The sequence below is a fragment of the Chiloscyllium plagiosum genome, unplaced genomic scaffold, assembly GCF_037043375.1.
Source record: "Chiloscyllium plagiosum isolate Xiang-an unplaced genomic scaffold, Cpla_swu_hap1 HiC_scaffold_25, whole genome shotgun sequence".
NCBI lineage: Eukaryota > Metazoa > Chordata > Chondrichthyes > Orectolobiformes > Hemiscylliidae > Chiloscyllium > Chiloscyllium plagiosum.
The window spans coordinates 24,157,355-24,178,524 of NW_028270163.1; the positions used below are offsets into that span (position 1 = coordinate 24,157,355).

General features: G+C 43.2%; 1 protein-coding gene across 1 annotated transcript in view; it reads left to right on the plus strand.

Annotated features, from left to right (window-relative positions):
- The first annotated feature begins 12,980 nt into the window (after positions 1 to 12,980).
- gga3b (golgi associated, gamma adaptin ear containing, ARF binding protein 3b) overlaps positions 12,981 to 21,170 on the plus strand; it is a 38,285-nt gene continuing 30,095 nt past the window's right edge. The window contains exons 1-2 of the mRNA XM_088000511.1: positions 12,981 to 13,014; positions 18,731 to 18,815. Of these exons, the coding sequence (XP_087856637.1) occupies positions 12,981 to 13,014; positions 18,731 to 18,815 (119 nt within the window). The remainder of the gene's footprint in view (positions 13,015 to 18,730; positions 18,816 to 21,170) is intronic.

A 21,170-nucleotide genomic window follows, 5' to 3' on the forward strand; every position in this document is an offset into this window, starting at 1 on the left:
AAGTAGCAACAGGGCCTTTAGAAAATGATGGTACAATCAGGTGTCAATTTGATTTGTGAAAAATAAATCATATTTGACAAATTTATTAGCATTCTTGGGGTTGCAATTAAAATGTTGGATAAGAGAGATGAATGGATATAGTGCATTTCCAAAACGCATTATGGAAAGATGACGCATAAACATTTATTACACCAACAATAATATATTTATATGAACTGTTTAACAGAATGAAACCTTCCAAAGTGCTTGATTGAATCATTATAAAAGTATGTCACTAAGCCATATAAAAAAAATATTGGACTGGATTGGCATGCAGACAATTATATTGACAGTTTCTCACCTTTGGGGAATTTTACCCACAGCGAGACCAGAGTCAGAGAAAGTGAGGACTGCAGATGCTTGAGATCAGAGTCGAAAAGTGTGGCGCTGGAAAAGCACAGCAGGTCAGGCAGCATCTGAGGAGCAGAGGAGTCAACGTCTTCATCAGAATCAGGCAACTAATTGACAAATGTGAAGGCCCTAATTATGGACTTCTTGCCACGTTAACTTATCAGAAGACTGCCTTACAATGACATTGCAGGGAAAGATTTCTTTATGCAAAAAGGGGCCATGGGAAGAGAAGGCAACACCATGGAGGGGTTTCCCCACCTGCACTCAGCCTTTCAAGTTTCTGAAATATATTTTTACCCATCTTCTGTATGTTGCAATGCTGCTATCTGCTTTAGCAATGGCCACCATTCCTGGTGGCATTACTGGTCTTGGTCAGATGACCAAACGTTTGGTCAATGAAGTGGAGTCTTAAAAAAGGAAAGTGAATAAAGAGACAAAGATGTGTAGGGAGGGAATTCCAGAATTTGGGACTCAGTCTGTTGAAGGCATGACCAGTAGTAGAGTCATAGAGTCACAGAGATGTACAGCATGGAAACAGACCCTTCAGTCAAACCCATCCATGCGAACCAGATATCCCAACCCAATCTAGTCCCACCTGCCAGCACCCGGCCCATATCCCTCCAAACCCTTCCCATTCATATACTCATCCAAATGCCTTTTAAATGTTGCAATTATACCAGCCTCCACCGCTTCCTCTGGCAACTTATTCCATACACGTACCACCCTAGTGGAGCAAAAAGAATTCAGATGCCAGAATTAGGGGATTGTTAACATCTTGGAGGGCTCTCAAGCTGGAGGAAAGAGAGAGAGAGAGAGAGAGACAAAGCCACAGAAGGATTTGAAAACAAGAATGAGAATTATTGATCAAGGAACCAGGTTCCAGTGAAGGTCAATAAGCATAGGGGTGAGGACTTAGTCTGAGTTAGGACATGGGCAGTCAGTTTTAATGACCTTGATTTTACAAAAAGTAAAATTTGGGAGATATGCCAGTAGTGGGTTGGAATGGTTGAGATATCAATGTCATGAATGATGATTTTAGCAGCAGATAACCTGAGACAAGGCAAAGTTAAACAATATTACAGATGTAGAAATAAGCAGTGTTAGTTTGGTACAACTATGAGGTCAGAAGCTCACTTTGAGATCAGTTGTGACACCAAGGTTGCAGACAGAGATAATCTCAAACTGTAGTGAGGGAGAGGGTTCAAATTAATAGCTGGGAAAAGAGTTTAAAGATAAGACCAAAATAAATAGCTTCAGTCTTTCCGATATTTAACTGGAAGAAATTTCTGCTTATCCACTACTAGATTAGATTAGATTAGATTAGATTACTTACAGTGTGGAAACAGGCCCTTCGGCCCAACAAGTCCACACTGACCCGCCGAAGCGCATCCACCCAGACCCATTCCCCTACATTTACCCCTTACCTAACACTACGGACAATTTAGTATGGCCAATTAACCTAAGCTGCACATCTTTGGACTGTGGGAGGAAACCGGAGCACCCGGAGGAAACCCACGCAGACACTGGGAGAATGTGCAAACTCCACACAGTCAGTCACCCGAGGTAGGAATTGAACCCGGGTCTCTGGCGCTGCGAGGCAGCAGTGCTAACCACTGTGCCACCGTACCACCCACAATCTGATATTTTAAAAACAGTGCAAGCATCCAGACAGTTATTAGTGAGGTAGCGCTGGGTCTTGCCAACATAAATGTGAAAACTAACATTTTGCTCTTAGTAAATGTCACCAAGGGACAACATTTAGTTCAACGTAAGTATGATGGCAGGGGCAGAAACCTGACTGGAGTAAACCAGAAAAGATGGGAATGGTTTTTGGGAAGTGAAACACATTCAAGGACTTTGGAGAGGAAAGGGAGGGTGAAGGTAGAGTGATAGATTGCCTGGACAATGTAGTCAAGGGTTCTTTTTTTTTAATGTTGATGGATGATCATAGAAAATTTAAAGGAAAGACAACTGAGCTAAGAAAATCATTTGCAATTTCTGATAATATGGGGACCAGAAGAGAATGTTGGGTGATTTGTAGTTTAATGAGAATAGGATCATGGGAGCAGATAGTGGGTTTCACAAAGAGGATGAGCTCGGAGAGGACACAAGGGGAGATAGGAGAGAAACAAGAGCAAGATGTAAGCTTCAGGAGTAGGGAAAGGGGGCACTTTTGAGGAAAGTTGGCCAAGTGAGCTAGCAGCAAACAAGGTTTTGACAACAGCTGATTTTTCAATCTTAGGAACAAAGAAGACACAGGAAGAGATGAAGACAGAGATAAGAAGAAATTTATTGTATCAGAAGACAGTGAATCAATAGAATTCTTTACTGCAGAGGACTGTTGAGCTGGCTAATTAAGTATAGTCAAGACTGAGATAGACAGATATTTAATCAGTCAGGAGAATCAAGAGTTATGGGATAAGACAAGGAAGTGAAGTTGAGTATTATCAGATCAACCACAATTTTAATGAATGGCAAAACTGATTCGATGGGCTGAATGGCCTAGTTCCACTCCTATGTCTTGTGGCCTTATGGTATAACTGTTTGTAACGCATGTACAGGATCACTCAGATCCCTTTGTACCACGAATTCAGCAATCTCTCCCTTTTTAAATAATATCCTTTTAAAATTCTCCATGTCAAAGTGGACAAGTTCACATTTTGTCCACATTCTACTCTGTCTTCCAACTTTTTGCCCATCCACTTAATCCATGTCAATCACCTTTTCAGATACTCCCCCCCTCCCCCAAAATGTTACTTTCCTACGTATCTGAAAGGGTTGCCCATAACATTTAGACACAAAATGGCTGACAAAGTGGATAAATAGAATTGAAAGCCTGCTTCAGCATTTAAATCAGACAAGATCCCTTTGAGACAGGGATATTCTGAAGACAAAGGGAGTATTGCACAAACAAAAGCTGCAAGAAGGTTTATGAGAGACAATTTGAAAAGAAAATGTCCAAGAGCAGAACAGAGTCAGTTCGGCAAGTGGTGTAAATCACTCCAGAAGACAGTCAGCCTAGCTCATTATGCAGCTGTGAAAAGATAGTTTGCTTTAATTAGTTATTTCTTTGAAGTTGTTAACAATATTAATAGGTTCTAGTTAAAGATTCTTCAGATAATCACAGATTCCAATGTAATTATAGTTACACGTATATAACGAAATACATTGATTACTAAAAAGTAATATGGGAAAAGATTCAAATATAGATTTAAGAGTTAATCAGTCTCGGGAAACCTTTTCTTTATCACTAAAGGGATGACTGGTATATCTTGTTGTAACAAAAATATTGCTTGCAACTCATTAGCTAAAGAGTGCTAACAATAGAGGTAGCTATAAAACTTTACATATAACTAACTTTATAATAGAAATTAGTATTACGATCTTATAGTAATTAGTTAGAACCAACTGTCTTTTGTATGTTTTATATATAATTAGGACAGCGGGAAAATATGAGGATTAACAGAATTTGATAGCAAATGAATACATTGAACAACAAAATTCAAGCAGTCCTTAGAGATATGCAAGTTTGGGACATGTCAAACAGTAACTTTGCAATAAAAATTAATAGGACACATAGAAAGATCCCAAGGCCTAGCGGTTACAATGCCTGCTAAACACCATGAGTTCATGGGAACCCAGGGCTGTCAATAGGAGTATTCACCATTGGTCAGGTGTTTCATAAGGTTGGATGTATAGAATAAGGGGAAGGGCACAGTAACCACATTGTATTTGATTACTATAACACAAAATGTATAAAAATATCAGATTTCACTGTAAGAGCCAGTGTCATTGACCTCTTTTCCAATCTGAGCCAAAGATTAAGAGGATAACTAAGTCCTCAAGTTGAGGCCAGATTTGGGGAGAATATTTGTCTTTGGCCCTCTCCATGCATAATCTGGTGACTTCTTGAATAATGACTGCCACGTGCCTGAATTCTACCTGCCTCCTGAGTCTTTGTCCTCAGTAGGGGATTTTGCTTCTCCAGCATCATTAACAAATTGAACTGCCATATGTTCAATCCAAATTTTTGATATTGGTTCTAACGGTTTGAAACCGAGAACCATTGTCTGTGCCAATCTGCTAATTACAGCTTATCAACTCAAAATTACACTGTGATCGATTCACAATAATAATTCTAAATCTGGATGTGTTTAACTGTAAATATGAATTTTCATTTTGAATATATAGGTCTAAAAGTATGATTTTAAAATAGGGTCACACCTACCAATTGATTCCTGTTCTGTAACCTCACCTTGTCTTCTATTTGCATTTGGTTTTGACTTTCCGTCATATGCACAACATCACAGCAAACACAATGTCAGCAATGCCCATTATTTCTTGGTGTAATTTTTGCATGCACGGTTAAGCTGTACAAATTGGGAAAACCCCACCTAAGTACTTAATTTGTGCAAACTGATCTCAGTTGAGTGAATGAGCTGCTAAAGTTGGTCAGAGCTGTCATGAGTATAGGAAGGAAAAGTGGAAGCCTGGATTTTAATGTAGAGTCCTACTCTGGTGCCTTCCACTGCCTCCTCCCCTCTACCAAGAATTGAAAGATGTCATGTGAATGATTTGCATCTTACCAAATGAATACTTCACCACATCCGATCTGATCCAATGTCAACAACATTTCCCATGTAGTGTTAATTTACATCATGTGTAGCCTGCACATTCTAAATAACCACTTCAATCTTGTCAATAATTTGCATTTATAAAGTCCATTCAACTGTGTGAGAAGTCCCATGGATCTTCACAGAAACATATTTGAGGGACAAAGTTAGGTGAAATAAGTAAGGGTGATCAAATCTAATTTTAAGGATAATCTCAATGGATCACTTAACCATTCTCATTATAATCATTCCACCAGGTGTAGTGTGCTTTCAGTAACCTATGTCCTAAATTTTGAAATACTCTCCCTATTCCTCCCCAGTTCTCTTCATGCATTTTCTTCCATATATCTCTTTGACCAAGTTTTTTTGGTTAACCCGGCCTTAGTTTCCTGGTGTGGCTCAAGATCATACATTATTAAGCATATTTTGAGGGTAAATTACATTAAAAGCCATTATATAAAATAAGATTTTGCTGTTGTTAAAGAAAGAGATGGTAGAAGAACAGCATTTCAGAACATGAGGCTACAGATAACTGAAGGAAACATTGTCAGTGTGAGGGTGCAGAGAAGGAAATACACAAAAGTCTTGAGTGAAAGAAATGAGGAGTGAGAGTGGGAGGTGGGAGATGGGGAGAGCAGGCTAGGGTAGAGAGTGGGTTTGGGGTGAGGGAGCTGAGGGAGTGAGAGAGGAGGGGTTGGGGTGTGAGGAGGTGGGAGACAGAATAGGGGAGAAAGGGGCTGGGGAAGACGTGAGGAGAGAGGTAGGGGTGAAGAAGAGAGGTGGGGGTGAAGGAGAGGGGGTGGGGGAGGAGGAGGGATCAGGGAGGGAGAGGGGTTGGAGGTGAGAGATGACAGAGTGAGAGAGAGGGGGTGGGGAGAGAGAGGGGTTGTGGGAGTGAGGGAGCATGTTGGGGAGATGGGGTTATAGAGAAGTGAGAGAGGGGGGGTCAGAGGAGTGGGGGAGAACGGGAGATTGGAGGTGAAAGATTGAGAGAGGGGATGGGTGAGAGTGTGAGGGGGTGGTGGACTGAGGGGGTGGGGGAGTGAGAGAGGGAGGTGGGAGTGGGGAAGTGAGAAAGGGGAGTGAGGGGGAGGGGATTCCAAAGCTTTGGGCTTAGTCAACCCCAATGTTGGAACAATAAAAATTGGAGATATGCTCAACAGCTGATTTGGGAGTGTAAGATGCGAGAGGGTTGTAGGGCTTGAGGGATTTGCAAAAAAGATAGACAATTTTAAATTTGAGGTGTTGATCTCAGGGATAATGTAAGTCAAAAGCACAAGAGTGATCAATGAATGCAACTTGGTGCAAAGTAAGACATGGGCAGCAGCGTTTTAGATGCTCTCAAATTTATGCATGATGTAAGGGTGTGATCAACTAGAACAGAGATAAAATAGTTGGTTTAGATGTAACAAAGACATGGATCAGACCCAATTCTATCCTCTGCTCCGATCTCGTTTGAGGATACTCAACAATGAGTGTGAAATTTCTTGGCGGCATTGTTGTTGTCCCCTTTTTTAAAGCTGGTCCATCAGGTGTCCCTGTCTCACAAATTATACAGTATATTATTTTGTCACATATTCCTTATTTCCTCAATTTACTTTGTAAACTCTTCTCCTTTACCTAACACAAATATACCAGGTCAATAGCTGACATTTGTTTATTGAATTGAGATGATCCTTGCAAACATACCTTTTAGATTTCCTGTGTTGTTTATCAATTTGAAGTTAGCCTTGATACTTGAATAACTCTTCCATCTGTTATGCACTGTTATTGCTCCAGATAGACTTTGGGATTTTGGCTTTCCACTAATTAATAATTGCTTATTAAATGTAAAATTGAATCAATAGCCTCATTTTGGTAATTTTGTTTGGAATGTCTATAGTTTACCATCAGGACGTTTAATGGAGCTGACAAAATCAACAATTGAGCCATTATTTTAGAGCTTTTTGATGAATCCTTGGGAGGACTTTGCTCAGTTTTCTTTTTACCTCCTACCAACAAAATTCAACTCATACTGCAGTACTGCCACTAAAGTTTTGATATTTTTTAATCAATCTATTCAGATTTGTTATGCCAAACGTCTAGAGTAGATAGGATTTGAGACTCAGAAGTAGGGACACTGCTGCTTTATACAACAGCCCTTACCAACTAGCATAATGAGAGTGGATAGGAAAATGTAATGATGATGTAAACATGACATAGCGGCAAGCCCTCCGCTTCTTCCTCTCCCGCCGACCCAACCAGTACCCTTCCACTGACACCCTCCTTCGACTGACTGAACTGGTCCTCACTCTTAACAACTTCTCCTTCCAATCCTCCCACTTCCTCCAAACCAAAGGAGTAGCCATGGGCACCCGCATGGGCCCCAGCTATGCCTGCCTCTTCGTTGGATATGTGGAACAGTCCATCTTCCGCGGCTACACTGGCACCACCCCCCACCTTTTCCTCCGCTACATTGATGATTGTATTGGCGCTACCTCGTGCTCCCACGAGGAGGTTGAACAGTTCATCCACTTTACTAACATCTTCCACCCCGACCTCAAATTTACCTGGACCATCTCAGACTCCTCCCTCCCCTTCCAAGACCTTTCCATTTCTATCTCGGGCAACCGACTCAACACAGGCATTTACTACAAACCGACCGACTCCCACAGCTACCTAGATTACACCTCCTCCCACCCTGCCCCCTGTAAAAATGCCATCCCATATTCCCAATTCCTCCGCCTCTGCCGCATCTGCTCCCAGGAGGACCAATTCCAATACCGAACAACTCAAATGGCCTCCTTCTTCAAAGACCGCAATTTCCCCTCCAACGTGGTCGACGACGCTCTCCACCGCATCTCCTCCACTTCCCGCACCTCCGCCCTTGAACCCCGCCCCTCCAATCGCCACCAGGACAGAACCCCACTGGTCCTCACCTACTACCCCACCAACCTCCAGATACATCGTATCATCCTCCGTCATTTCCGCCACCTCCAGACAGACCCCACCATCAGGGATATATTTCCCTCTCCACCCCTATCAGCATTCAGGAGAGACTACTCCCTCCGCGACTCCCTCATCAGGTCCACACCCCCTCCAACCCAACCTCCACTCCCGGCACCTTCCCCTGCAACCACAAGAAATGCAAAACTTGCGCCCACACCTCCCCCCTCACCTCCCTCCAATGCCCCAATGGATCCTTGTATATCTGTCACAAATTCACCTGCACCTCCACACACATCATTTACTGTATCCACTGCACCCAATGTGGTCTCCTCTACATTGGGGAGACAGGTAGCCTACTTGTGGAACATTTCAGGGAACACCTCTGGGACACCCGCATCAACCAACCCAACCGCCCCGTGGCTGAACACTTTAACTCCCCCTCTCACTCCGCCAATGACATGCAGGTCCTTGGCCTCCTTCATCGCCAGACCCTGGCCACACGACGCCTGGAGGGAGCGCCTCATCTTCCGCCTAGGAACCCTCCAACCACACGGGATGAATGTAGATTTCTCCAGCTTCCTCATTTCTCCTCCGCCCACCTTATCTCAGTCCCAACCCTCTGATTCAGCACTGCCCTCGTGACCTGCAATCTTCTTCCCGACCTCTCCGCCCCCACCCCTCTCCAGCCTATCACCCTCACCCTCACCCTCACCTCCTTCCACCTATCGTATTCCCAGAGCCCCTCCCCCAAATTCCTTCTCCCCTACCTTTTATCTCAGCCCGTTTGGCACACCAGCCTCATTCCTGAAGAAGGGCTTATGCCCAAAACGTCGATTCTTTTGCTCCTCAGATGCTGCCTGGCCTGCTGCGTTTTTCCAGCACCACATTTTTCAACCCTGGTACTCCAGCATCTGCAGTCCTCACTTTCTCCATAGCAAGAACATCAGCATATAAGTTTCTAAAGGAAATATATGTGTGAGTCTGTCTAGTATGTTATGTATTACGGAGAAGAGTATTATATACAGTTGTGTAAACACATATGTTCGAAGAACCTCCTAGAGCCAGACAGCATTCATTGTTTGGGTGAAACAAGGATATATTATATATTACAAGGATAGCAATCTCTCCAAACTGCAAAATCGAATCTGCAGCCACAAGCCTCATGACAACCCAAGCATAATTAGGATCTTCAGAAAGAATCCATGCAATTATTTTTTTAAATTGCCAATCCTAACATAAAATATTCTAGTGAGGATTGACTTGCAGAATAAAACTTGAGAAAATTAGTTAGTTTGTGCGGTTGGAACAATCAAGCTAGCCTAGAATCTTCTTGGTCAATTCAGAGAAAAAACACTAAGAACTGGTTTCTGTGTGGTTAGTAAGATCATAAGAAATAGGAATAGGAATAGGTCATTTGGCCCCTCAGGTTTGCTCTGCCATTCAATAGGATTGTGGCTGATTCAATGCTCCTCACACCCACTTTCCTGCATTGTCCCCTTAACCCTTGATTCCCATACTGATCATTAATCTGTCTATCTCAGCCTTAAACACACACAAGGACCCCACACCCATGGCTCTCTGTCAAGGAGTTCCAAAGACCCACAACCCTCTGAGAAAAGTAATTTCTCCTCATCCCAGTCTTAAAATGCTGCCCCTTCATTCTGAGACTATGCCCTCTGGTCTGAGAGTCTCCCATCAATGACATCATCGTCTCAGCATTTACCCTGCCAAGATTCTTAAGAACCCTATATGTTTCAATGAGATCATTCTTATTTTTTTAAACTCCATTAAGTAGAGTCAAAATCTGTTCAGCTTTTGTCCATAAGACAATCCCTCCATATCAGGGATTATCTTAATGAACTTTTTCTGAACTGCCTCCAATGAAATTATATTTGCCCTTAAATAAAGGGACCAAAATGCTTGCGATACTAAAAAGATAAAGCACTAAAATGCACAAACTAAAGATTGAAAAATTAACTTCAAGAATGTTAAAAGAAAATCAGATTTAGAATGAGAATCATTGAACATATACTTGTTCAATAACATAGACTGAGTATCATGAAGACACCCTGCTGAGATGAAACCATTCCATTTCCTGGCACACATGGAATACAGATTCACCTAACCGCAGAAGTTGAGTCTGTGAAGTAACTGTAAAATCTATTATGTGGGGTTCCACCCCAGATCCACTGGGAACCATCATCTCCACTGGCAATACACTGTCTGTACTGGAAGACTCCACCTTCAGAGAAACCTCTGCCTCTGCTGAGAACCAGCACCATCTCCACCAACATTCCCCCCCCCCCCCCCCGAAAATGGAAACTCGCCTCCACTAGCAATGCTTCACTCTAACTCCATTGGGTTGCCCCTGCCTCCACTGAGTGGAAAGGTGGTCCAGAGAGAAGATGAAGACTAAGGGTGGAGAGGGAGCAGGCGTAATGCATGTTTCTATGGGTTACATGGTTGCACCATAATAGATTTCCCACCATGGCTGGACCTGTAACTAACTATGCACCTCTGCCCAGTAACTATTTTCAGTTTTGCAAATTGGGTAAAAATTATTTTTGGAATGTGTTTTATTTAAAGTTTGATTCATTTTCTTTTGTTCTCATTGTTTATCTCATCTTTAACTCCAATCCTGGTCACTGTGCAATTATTTATTTCTAAATTTCCAGCACTCCCCCTCCAACACCCTCTTAAGTAGGGGTTCATCCTTGCTGAATCCTGAGCCAGTTAAAGGTCCTAGTGCCCAAGCCCAAATTGAACTTCAGACCCAACATGGCAGAAAGATCAGCCAGCCCACTGACCCTGCCACCCTCAACAGGGCTCACTCACATCTAGTGCTTGCTCCAGTAAAACTGTGTCCCCACACCCCAAACGCAACTGCTACCTAACCAAATCCCGATGCTTTAACTGTCAATCCAGTCTCTAAACATGTGTAAACTACATTAGCAGTGTTATATCTAATAGGCCAGACCTTTAATCATTGAATCTTCCAGCACACAAGAAAGGTACAAGGGTTATAGTGTTTGCTAGCCCTCCCACTCCCCTACTCTTTTTCTATAGCTTTGCCATTCCTACATTTTCAAGTACAAATCAAATTCCAATAAAGACATTAATTTCTTATTTTAAAGTCCAGTGATGTGAATAAAAGGTCATCTTTAGCCATATTCCCTTATTTAAAATTAAACCAGAATTGACCCATCTCAATAAATAGAAATACCATTGTTGATCCTTCCCTTTATTAAAATTCAATTACATTTCATTTTCTCCTTTCAGATGTGATAAAATGATCTTGTCCTTCAAACAACAGGCAATATTGAAATGACCATAGGGAAGAAGTGACCCCCCTTTTTTTCTGGACACTCTAATGTCTGACAGAGTACATGTGGTCAGCATGGACAGGTTGGACCGAAGGGTCTGTTTCCATGCTGTACATCTCTATGACTCTGTGATCAAATTTACCTCTCTCTCACATTGGCACCTTGTAGTAGAATGAGTGAAATTTGACTGTCCATCTTGTTCCCAAACTGAGGTCCAGGGACTGTGATCTACAGAGAACTTGCAGGAAGCCAGTGTGCAATATGGGTGTCTGGCTCGGCTGGTACTGTGAGAGTTAAATGATCCATTCCCCAGCACAACCTCCAAGGTCCTACATACTGCCAGTACACCCTCCATATTTTCCATGTCTCTACAAGCAAACTATACCCCTGCATCCCCCCAACCCCTTACATCTCTACTGCCCCCATACTCTATTGTATCTGCCCCATATCTCTGAACCTTTATCCTTCCCACCTTATCCCATACATTTTCTGCATATACTTCCCATCTTCACTGCATTCCCGCAACATCCCTACACTCCCATGATATTGCACATCCCCTCAAATCCCTAGATCTTTCCGCATGCTCCCTATACATCTCAAACCTAATGTTCCTTCTGTAATTTACAAGCCCCTGCTTCCCCTTCTGGATTTCCATTCTCTGTTCTCCAATGCCTTGTGCTCTCCCTCCATCCCTGCTTACTCTGTCCTCCTGTTCATAAGATCCCAAGAAGTAACAACAGGTATAGGTCATTTGACCCTTAGGGGAGAAAGTGAGGACTGCAGATGCTGGAGATCAGAGCTGAAAATGTGTTGCTGGAAAAGCGCAGCAGGTCAGGCAGCATCCAGGGAACAGGAGAATCGACGTTTCGGGCATACGCCCTTCTTCAGGAAGAAGCCCTTCTTCAGGAAGCCCATCCTGAAGAAGGGCTTATGCCCGAAACGTCAATTCTCCTGTTCCCTGGATGCTGCCTGACCTGCTGCGCTTTTCCAGCAACACATTTTCAGATTTGACCCTTACGGCCTGCTAACCATTCATTAAGACAATGACTGGTCTTATTAGAATAGTTACTTGAGTACATATAAAGTAAGACTTGCAAACAGAAGTTGAGTGAAGTGCAATGATATACACCAGTATTTTTTGCCACTATGCATAAAACTATCCTGGTAAAGACTGGAATCGGATTTTACCCTCACAAAGTGAATATACCATTTTAATGTTCTGCAGGGCCATTTGCCACTTCAATCTCCTGCTTTGCTGGGTTCTTGTCCAGGGTGGAGAAGCTCTGCCACAAGATGCACATATAAACATCACATTGATATCTGCAAGTAAATATATATTTTCTGGAAACCTTATTAAGACACCCATTAAAAGTAGCTCTTTTCCACTCTGTATTATGTTGTCATATGAGGTGGGTGATTGCTGGGAATGACTAGGACAGTTGAAAGGGGCCTCTCATCAAAAGAGTTTGGGGACCTGAGGCACACGGAGACTAAAATCAAGACGATCCATGCTAACCATGTAAAATTCAGGCTGTATTGACTTTCTCAGGTACACACCCTCCAGCCTCCTCCATGAACTACCCCGAGCCACATTCCTCACCACCCCGTGACCTCTCACCACCCCGTGACCTCTCACCCCCCCCCGACACAAGTCCCGCCCCTTGCCTCAGTTGAACCCGCGCGAGATTTCCCAGATTCCGCGAGACTTTCAAAGAGCTGGGACAATATGGCGGAGGGAGAGAGTCTGGAGTCGTGGCTCAGTGAGTATTGAGGCCGTTTCAGAGGTTGTCACTGGGGAACGGTACTGATGGGGACAGGGCAGTCACCATAGAACATCAGGGTACCACTGCCGGGTATAGATCTGTCTTTGTACATCACTTTGGTACACTTCTGGTGGGACAAGAGAGTCCCCACATTGTACTGGGCTACAGTATGGATGGGAATAGGACAGTCACTGTATTATACAGGCACACTACGGCTGGGGGCAGCTCTGTTACTATTTATTGCTCAAGTCCAGGGCTGTTGGGTAGGGTACAAAACTGCTCGATACAAACCTATTACAGTGTAACAGCTGCATAGTATTAGTAAGTACTATGGTATGATAGTGTTGATGACAAGTCTGTTTCTGGGTCTGGGGTACAGTACTCGTGGAGATTGGGCTATCACTATATAATGCTGTCATACATTGGTGGTGGAAATAGGATAGTCACTGTGTACTGCTGAGGCAATAACCTGGGTTAGCAATTTTTTACCCTCCCTGGGATGTGGGGGCAGAGCTTGTTGCCTGCCCCTAATTTCTCTTGAGAACATGGCATTGATCTGTCATTCTTGATCTGTTGCAATCCTTGTACTGTAGACCATGAAGGAACAGTAATGTAATTCCAAGCTGCTTGAAAAATATATCATTGTAATACTGAGGCAGACATCATGGTATTTTCATGTATCTCCTGCATTTGTCTTTCTAGGTAGTAGAGGTCACAGGTTTGGAAGGCACTGTCAGAGGAGCCTTTGTGAGTTTTTGCAATGCATCTTGTAGAAGGTTCACACTGCTGCTACTGTATTGATGGTGACGGAGTGAATGTTTAAGGTTGTGGATGGGAATCCAATCAAACATTATCTTGGGTGATGTTTGAGCTTCTGGATGTAAGTTTGCTCACTCAGCTGGAAGGTTTGTTTTCAGATATTTTGTCACCATACCAGGTAATATTATCAGTGAGCCTCCGGTGAAGCACTGGTGGTATGGCTTGCTTTTTATTATGTGTTTAGGTTTCTTTGAGTTGGTGGCGTCATTTCCTGTTCTGTTCCTCAGGGGGTGGTAAATGGGATCCAAGTCAATGTGTTTGTTGATAGAGTTCCGGTTGGAATGCATTGCTTCTAGGAATTCTCATGCGTGTCTCTGTTTGGCTTGTCCGAGGATGGATATGTTGTCCTAGTCGAAGTGGTATCCTTCCTCATCTGTATGTAAAGATACTAGTGCAAGTGAGTCATGTTTTTTGTGGCTAGTTGATGTTCATGTATCCTGGTGACAAGTTTTCTGTCTGTTTGTCCAATTTTATGTTTGTTTCAGTACTTGCAAGGTATTTTGTAAATGACAATAGTTTTGCTTGTTGTCTGTATGGAGTCTTTCAAGTTCATTAGCTGCTGTTATTGTGTGTTGGTGGGTGTGTAGGCTACCATGATGCCAAGAGGTCTGAGTCGTCTGGCAGTCATTTCCAAGATGTCTTTGACCTAGGGGAGAGTGGCTAGGGTTTTCTGGATGCATTTTGTCTGCTTGTTTGGGTTTGTTGCTGAGAAATCGGTGGACTGTGTTCATTGGGTACCCGTTCTTTTTTAATGCACTGTATAGGTGATTTTCCTCTGCTCTTCGTAGTTCCTCTGTGCTGCAGTGTGTGGTGACTCGTTGAAATAATGTTCTAATGTAGCTTCGTTTGTGGATGTTGGGGTGATTGCTTCTGTAGTTCAGTATTTGGTTGGTATGTGTTGTTTTCCTGTTGAAGCTGGTTTGAAGTTCCCCATTGGCTGTTTGCTCTATTGCGACATCTAGTCATTCAACGAGCCACCACACATTGCAGCACAGAGGAACTACGAAGAGCAGAGGAAAACACCAACACTGTGTATTCATAAAGAACAGGTACCCAATGAACACAGTCCACCAATTTTTCAGCAATAAACCCAAACAAGCAGACAAAATGCATTCAGAAACCCTAGCCACTCTCCCCTAGGTCAAAGACATCTCGGAAATGACTGCCAGAAGACTCTGACCTCTTGGCATTATGGTAGCCCACAAACACACCAACACACTAAAACAGCAGCTAATGAACTTGAAAGACCCTATACAGACAACAAGCAAAACTAATGTCATTTACAAAATTCCTTGCAAGAACTGTAACAAACTCTACATTATACAAACAGACAGAAAACTAGCCACCAGGATACATGAACATCCACTAGCCACACAAAAGATGACATGACCCACACTCACTAATATCTTGATGAGGAAGTTTTACCACTTCGACTGGGACAATACATCCATCCTCGGACAAGCCAAACCCGAGACGTGCACGAGAATTCCTAGAGGCATGGCATTCCAACCGGAACTCTATCAACAAACACATTGAGTTGGATCCCATTTACCAACCCTGAGAAATAGAACAGGAAATGATGTCACCAACCCAAGGAAACCTAAACACATAAGTAAAAAGCGGGCCATACTGCCAGTGCTTCAGCGGAGGCTCACTGATGATTTTACCTGGTACAGTGACAAAACGTCTGAAAACAAACCTTCCAGCTGAGTGAGCAAACCTACTTCCAGAACCTCAACCTGAACTAGAAATCTTCTCAAAACCCACTAATGTTTGAGCTTCTTGAGTGCTGTTAGGGATGCACTCTTCCAGGCTCCAGTCTCATCCATTGTTCTATACTGTAATAAATCTGTATGTATTTATATCTTGTAGATGTTTTACAGACCTCCTCTTTAAGTCAGAACATTTCTATTTTTGATTTAGAGCAGTTTCTAATTGATCATAACCAGCAGGATTTTGATAATGGGGAATCAGCAATGGTAATATCGTTGAATCAATGGAAATGGTTAAATGCTTGCTTCTTAGTCTTTGCCTGGCACATGTGTGGCATGATTGCCTCTCATCAGCATGGCCTTGGATGTTGTCCAGGCTATATATGAATGTGAACTGCTTCAGTAGCTGAGGAGTCAGAAATGGTACTGAATATTGTTCAATTATCAGCAACTATCCCCACTTCTAACTTATTATGGAGCGAATATCCCTAATGAATCAGCTGAACATGACTGTGCCTAGGACATTACCATGAGGAACTCTTGCAGTGATATTCTCGGACAGAGATGATTTGTCGATAACAACTAAAACTATCTTTATTTTGAGATAGGTATGACTCCTTCCAATGGAGATTTTTTTCCCCCAATACCCATTGATTCCAGTTTTGCTCGGGCTTCTTGAAACCATAATCTGTCAAATGCAGCCTTGATGTCAAGGGAGGTCACTTAAACCTTCTCTTTAATATTCCGTTCTTTTGTCCATATTTGTATTAAGGCTGTTATAATTTCAGGAGTGAGGTGGCTCAGGTGGAACTGCATCTGAGTGTTAGTGAGTATGCTCTTGCTGTGTAAGTGTTGCTTGACAGTAATATTGATAACAACTTCCATCAATTGGCTGATGATCGAGAGCAGACTGATGGGGATAAAATGTTCCACATTGCCAAGTAGATGTCTGTGTTGCAGCTGTACTGGAAGAACTTGACTAGGAGATGCAGCTAATTCCAAGATACAATTTTTCAGTGCTTTGTTGAAATCTTGCAAGGGTCTGTAGCCTTTACAATGTTCTATGCTTTCAGCTATTTCTTGATATCATGTGGAGTGAATCATTGACTGAAGCCTGGTATCTGGGATGTTGGGACCTCAGGAAAAGGTCAAGAGGGAGCATCCCCTTGGCACTTCTAGTTGAAGGTGGCTGCAATTGTCACTGTAATAATGAGGTATGCAGATGTCCGATGTCAGTTTAATGCTTGGGTACTCGTTCTTTTGGTTTCTTATCCAAGACAAGCACCATTATATTACTGTTGAAAACATGGCTGTTAATTACACAGGATCTGGCACACAAGGTTGAAACATGTTGTGAGAATGATGATTATTTTTCCATACTGAAGCAGTGTGCAAAATATATTGTACAAAAATAAATGTTGGAAACATTTAGCAGTTCATGTAGCATCTGTGGGGAATCACCTGACAATCTTCGATGATTCTGAGATTGAAGCTTTCTTCAGAACTGGAAGGGTGTTCTTTATTCTCACATAAGCAATTCTTCCAGATTAGTTGTCCAGTTTTAGATAGTTAAGGCCCGCTACTATACCAGTACTCTGCAAAGGTGAGCTCAGCTAACCTGGAGCTCTATGATATAAGCTAGAGAAGTGATTGATGGGTCTCTTGCTGAGGTATTTGTATCATCGATAGTCACAGGTGAGGTGCCAGAAGACTGGAGGTTGACTAACGTGGTGCCACTGTTTAAGAAGGGCGGTAAGGACAAGCCAGGGAACTATAGACCGGTGAGCCTGACCTTGGTGGTGGGCAAGTTGTTGGAGGGAATCCTGAGGGACAGGATGTACATGTATTTGGAAAGGCAAGGACTGATTAGGGATAGTCAACATGGCTTTGTGTGTGGGAAATCATGTCTCACAAACTTGATTGACATTTTTGAAGAAGTAACAAAGAAGATTGTGGGCAGAGCAGTAGATGTGATCTATTTGGACTTCAGTAAGGCATTCGACAAGGTTCCCCATGGGAGACTGATTAGCAATGTTAGATCTCATGGAATACAGGGAGAACGAGCCATCTGGATACAGAACTGTCTCAAAGGTAGAAGACAGAGGGTGGTGGTGGAGGGTTGTTTTTCAGACTGGAGGCCTGTGACCAGTGGAGTGCCACAAGGATCGGTGCTAGGCTCTCTACCTTTTGTCATTTACATAAGTGATTTGGATGCGAGCATAAGAGGTACAGTTAGTAAGTTTGCAGATGACACCAAAATTGGAGGTGCAGTGAACAGCGAAGAGGGTTACCTCAGATTACAACAGGATCTGGACCAGATGGGCCAATGGGCTGAGAAGTGGCAGATGGAGTTTAATTCAGATAAATGCAAGGTGCTGCATTTTGGGAAAGCAAATCTTAGCAGGACTTATACACTTAATGGTAAGGTCCTGGGGAGTGTTGCTGAACAAAGCGACCTTGGAGTGCAGATTCATAGCTCCTTGAAAGTGGAATCGCAGGTAGATAGGATAGTGAAGAAGCTATATTCTTTCCTTTGGTCAGAGTATTGAGTACAGGAGTTGGGAGGTCATGTTGCGGTTGTACAGGACATGGGTTAGGCCACTGTTGGAATATTGCGTACATTTCTGGTCTCCTTCCTATCGGAAAGATGTTGTGAAACTTGAAAGGGTTCAGAAAAGATTTACAAGGATGTTGCCAGGTTTGGAGGATCTGAGCTACAGGAAGAGGCTGAACAGACTGGGGCTTTTTTCCTTGGAGCGTTGGAGGCTGAGGGGTGACCTTATAGAGGTTTACAAAATTATGAGGGGCATGGATAGGATAAATAGACAAAGTCTTTTCCCTGGGGTGGGGGAAGTCCAGAACTAGAGGGCATAGCTTTAGGGTGAGAGGGGAAAGATATAAGAGAGACCTAAGAGGCAACTTTTTCATGCAGAGGGTAGTACGTGTATGGAATGAGCTGCCAGAGGATGTGGTGGAGGCTGGTACAATTGCAACATTTAAGAGGCATTTGGATAGGTATATGAATAGGAAGGGTTTGGAAGGATATGGGCCGGGTGCTGGCAGGTGGGACAAGATTGGGTTGGGATGTCTGGTCGGCATGGACGGGTTGGACCGAAGGGTCTGTTTCCATGCTGTACATCTCTATGACTCTATGATTGAGTGTACCTTTTCCTTCCCTACAGATAAAGCCACTAATCCTGCAAACCGCCAAGAGGATTGGGAGTACATCATTGGCTTCTGTGACCAAGTTAACAAGGAATTAGAGGGGTGCGTACACAAATTTTGTCCAGAAGTTTTGTTTTGCAGGTTTAAGTGAGTTATTACTCTCCAGAATTTAGCAAGGATATAAAGTCATGGAGGAACAACTTTAATGATAATATAACAAGGACCAGCTGCAGCAAGCTATGCCCAGTAGAACATTACAGTCGAGTTTCTGAGAGAAAGGTTTGAATTTATTGCCATATAGATGCTCATTAGTGCTGGTAATGCGATCACAATGTATCAAGTATGTTGTGATTCTGTTCGCCGAGCTGGGAATTTGTGTTGCAGACGTTTCGTCCCCTGTCTAGGTGACATCCTCAGTGCTTGGGAGCCTCCTGTGAAGCGCTTCTGTGATCTTTCCTCCGGCATTTATAGCGGTTTGTCTCAGCCGCTTCCGGTTGTCAGTTCCAGCTGTCCGCTGCAGTGGCCGGTATATTGGGTCCAGGTTGATGTGTTTGTTGATAGAATCTGTGGATGAGTGCCATGCCTCTAGGAATTCCCTGTCTGTTCTCTGTTTGGCTTGTCCTAAAATAGTAGTGTTGTCCCAGTCGAACTCATGTTGCTTGTCATCTGCGTGCGTGGCTACTAAGACAATAGACAATAGGTGCAGGAGTAGGCCATTCTGCCCTTCGAGCCTGCACCACCATTCAATATGATCATGGCTGATCATCCTCAATCAGTATCCTGTTCCTGCCTTATCTCCATAACCCTTGATTCCACTATCTTTGAGAGCTCTATCCAACTTCTGGTGAGACGACTACGACCACTAGAACTCATAACAGCACACAAACCACTCTCATGCAACAACTCACCAGGATAAAGGACCTGATACCCAGCATGAGCAAAACCAACGTAGTGTATAAAATCCCATGCAAGGACTGCACAAAACGCTACATAGGACAAACAGGAAGACAGCTAACAATCTGTATCCATGAACACCAACTAGCCACGAAACGACATGACCAGCTATCCTTAGTAGCCACACACGCAGATGACAAGCAACATGGGTTCGACTGGGACAACACTACTATTATAGGACAAGCCAAACCGAGAACAGCCAGGGAATTCCTAGAGGCATGGCACTCATCCACAGATTCAGTCAATAAGCACATCGGCCTGGACCCAATATACCGACCACTGCAACGGACAGCTGGAACTGACAACCGGAAGCAGCAGTGACAAACCACGACAAATGCTGGAGGAAATATCACAGAAGCGCTTCACAGGAGGCTCCCAAGCGCAGAGGATGTCACCTAGACAGGGGACGAAACGTCTGCAACACAAATTTCCAGCTCGGCGAACAGAACCACAACAAGCACCCGAGCTACAAATCTTCTCACAAACTTTGAGTATCAAGTATCTTTGTGTGTCACCCATTCACAGATACTGACAATACCATCATCACCTCCCAACTGTTGATTCATGTTGAACAGCTGGTGAAAGGAGTGGGAAACGTGGCCTTCCTTTGTTGGAACTGTTCAGATCAGCAGTGTAACTCTACTCTTTAAAAAAAAAGAGGGAGAGAGAAAATGGGGAATTATAGGCTATTTAGCCTGACATCGGTGGTGGGCAAAATGCTAGAGTCGATCATTAAGGATTTAATAACTGAGCGTTTGGAACGCAGTGACAGAATTGGTCCAAATCAGCATGGATTCACTAAAGGGAAATCATGCTTGACAAATCTTCTAGATTTTTTTGAGGATTTGACCAGTAGAGTAGACAATGGTGAATCAGTAGATGTTGTGTATCTGAACTTTCAAAAGGCTTTTTTAACAAGGTTGCACACAAGATTAGTGAGCAAAATTAAAGTTCATGGTATCAGAGGTAAAGAGAACTGGTTGGCAGACAGGAAGCAGAGAGTTGGAATGAATGGGTCCTTTTTAGAATGGCAGGCAGTGACAAGTGAGATGCTGCAGTGTTCAGTGTTGGGACCTCAGCTGTTCACAATATGCATTAATGACTTGACAAAGGAATTGAATACCATATCTCCAAATTTGCAGGTGAGACCAAGCTGCGTGGCAGTGTGTGTTATGAGAAGGATGCTAAGAAGCTGCATAGTGACTTGGACAGATTGGCTAAGTGAGCAAATGCAATATAATGTGGATAAATGTGAGGTTATCCACTTTGGTTATAAAAACAGGAAGGCAGATTGTTATCTGAATGGTGGCAGTCTAGGAAAAGAGGAGGTGCTATGAGAGCTGGGTGCCATAGTAAAACAGTTGCTGAAGTTTGGTATGCAGGTGCAGCAGGTAGTGAGGAAAGCTAATGGCGTGTTCTCCTTCATTGCAAAATATGTCTTGCTGCAGTTATACAGGACCTTGGTGAGGCCTCTCCTTGAATATTATGTGCAGTTTTGGTCTC